The following is a 1,951-nucleotide window of genomic DNA, read 5'->3' on the forward strand; positions in this document are numbered from 1 at the left end:
AACAAAAATCTGTATTAATGAAAACCCCAGCTCAATGGACTATCCTCCTCAGCCACAAAAACAGCAGCAGCATTAAGATGAAGCAACAAAATATGAAAGATCTTCAGTCGGGGCATTTTGTTTGTTCAGACTTGGATTGTTCCTACGAAGGTGCTGGGACTGCTTTTAAAAACTTGCTCCCAGGGAAATGTTTCTTTGCTAGTTCTTTGACAGAGAGATTATGCGTAAGGTTTAGATAATGATCTTCCAATTTCTTAAGCTAGGTAGTTTTCTCCACTGTTAGTTTGTCAGTGGAGGGATCATTGTAGTGTTAATTCAAATACTTTTAGTGTTATTTCTCACAAGAGCTGCTCTGGGCACAGAGAAGTTACCTGGGGTATCGTGCTGCTTAGGGCAGCCAAGACAGCCAAGGTCCCACTGCACAGTTGGGGCTTTGCTATAGACCTTCCCTGTGCCCTTCACCCATATAGCAACAGTAGGAGCAACAGGGGCCACTCTCTGGGGCTGCCCCATTCCGGCTTTCCAGGGTAGCTCCTCTCCTTCCCTTTTCCACTGACAGGAGGAGCCTGAACTGCTCATTCTTAGAGGGCAAATTCAGTTTTACCTACAGTGTTATGAAATCTAGAGCAAGACCTGTTTTTTCTGTTTTGATTCAGCCATGAAACCTATAACTCCCTAGAGAAGTCTCCAGGAGGGAGAAAGCCAGTGGTATGTCATCGCCTCCAAGGCCAGGAGAGTTAGGGAATTTGTCTCGTTTTGGTTGAAATGCTCCCTTAGGTGAGTGTTGCAACAGCAGAAAGATAGGTATACCCCATGGGCTCTCTTGTATCAGGCTTCAGGCAATCAAGTGGAAGAGCATTGAAGGAAACATGTAAAATTGGGTAACCATTAGTGCTTACCTGGACAGCTTTGCTCAAAGCAGTGTCCATATTGATAGATATGGACAAGACGACCAAAAAAAATCTCTTTCAGTACGTGCAAAAAAGATGTAAATAGAAACCACCGTAAATGAGACTGCACAGTCAAGCAAGGTGCTCTTTGCTGGATTTCATTGTTACTGAAAATGATTTTCCCAGCTGTACCAGCCAGTTCCAGCACATTAAATTCCCCCCCCCCCGCGCAGGGCTGTGTATGCGGTTTGCAGCTTTTCATTCACGCTGACACCTAGCGGTGCTGAGCCAAGTGAGCGTACAAACACAAGCAAGTACCTAAGCATACATGCATTCATATAGCAGATGAAGTTTCAGAAGTTTGTTCAGGGGACTGGAGGTATTATAACATGATTTCAAATGACTTGGTATAAAACACCAGTTTACGACATTACAGTTTAATCTGCTTGCTCGGAAGTGCACTGGGATCCCTTAAATTTCTGGCTCAAGTCAGTGTTTGATCCACCTGTACACACGGAAAAAAATCAGTGCTTAGAAGAGATGCTAGCAGGTATGTCTGATGTTAGAAAAAGCCATATTCTCTCTCGCAAACCCAGGAGTGAGTGTCTTGGCTGGCTGCATGAGCCCAGGTCAGTTACTGATGAGGTTCAGGAAGCTTCACTGGGGTGGCATTTTTCACTCTGCACATACATGAAAATTATACTTCAGGGGATTTAGAAGCAGCATCCAAAATGTAGCATATGTAAATTAAGAGTCACTATATAACAGGTTTTCCTGTTCTCTTTTGCTTTTAAGAGGGAACTGGGATTGGAACTGGGAGCTGTGTGATGCACCAGAGAGTACCCGCACTCTGCCTGCCCATTCCTATGCATCCCTTTTGTTCATGCCTTTGTCTCATAGCCTTACAGGTAACGCCATTGCTTGACACTGGTATTATGGGTGGGTGATGGGGAGCAAAGTGTGTATATTTAAAAAAAATCATATTTATCTGAGAGCTTGTGACAGAAATTGTTTTGTTTTGTTTTGTTTTTAAAAAAAGAAGAAGTAAGAAAGGAGGTAGG

General features: G+C 43.5%; 1 protein-coding gene across 1 annotated transcript in view; it reads right to left on the bottom strand.

The window, feature by feature from the left end:
- Positions 1 to 1,951, bottom strand: part of LOC103924485 (solute carrier organic anion transporter family member 1C1-like) — a 21,965-nt gene that overhangs the window by 9,016 nt on the left and 10,998 nt on the right. The window contains exon 9 of the mRNA XM_009333014.1: positions 345 to 371. Coding sequence (XP_009331289.1) covers positions 345 to 371 — 27 coding nt within the window. The remainder of the gene's footprint in view (positions 1 to 344; positions 372 to 1,951) is intronic.

The sequence above is a fragment of the Pygoscelis adeliae genome, unplaced genomic scaffold, assembly GCF_000699105.1.
Source record: "Pygoscelis adeliae isolate BGI_AS28 unplaced genomic scaffold, ASM69910v1 Scaffold38, whole genome shotgun sequence".
In the NCBI taxonomy this organism is placed as follows: Eukaryota; Metazoa; Chordata; class Aves; order Sphenisciformes; family Spheniscidae; genus Pygoscelis; species Pygoscelis adeliae.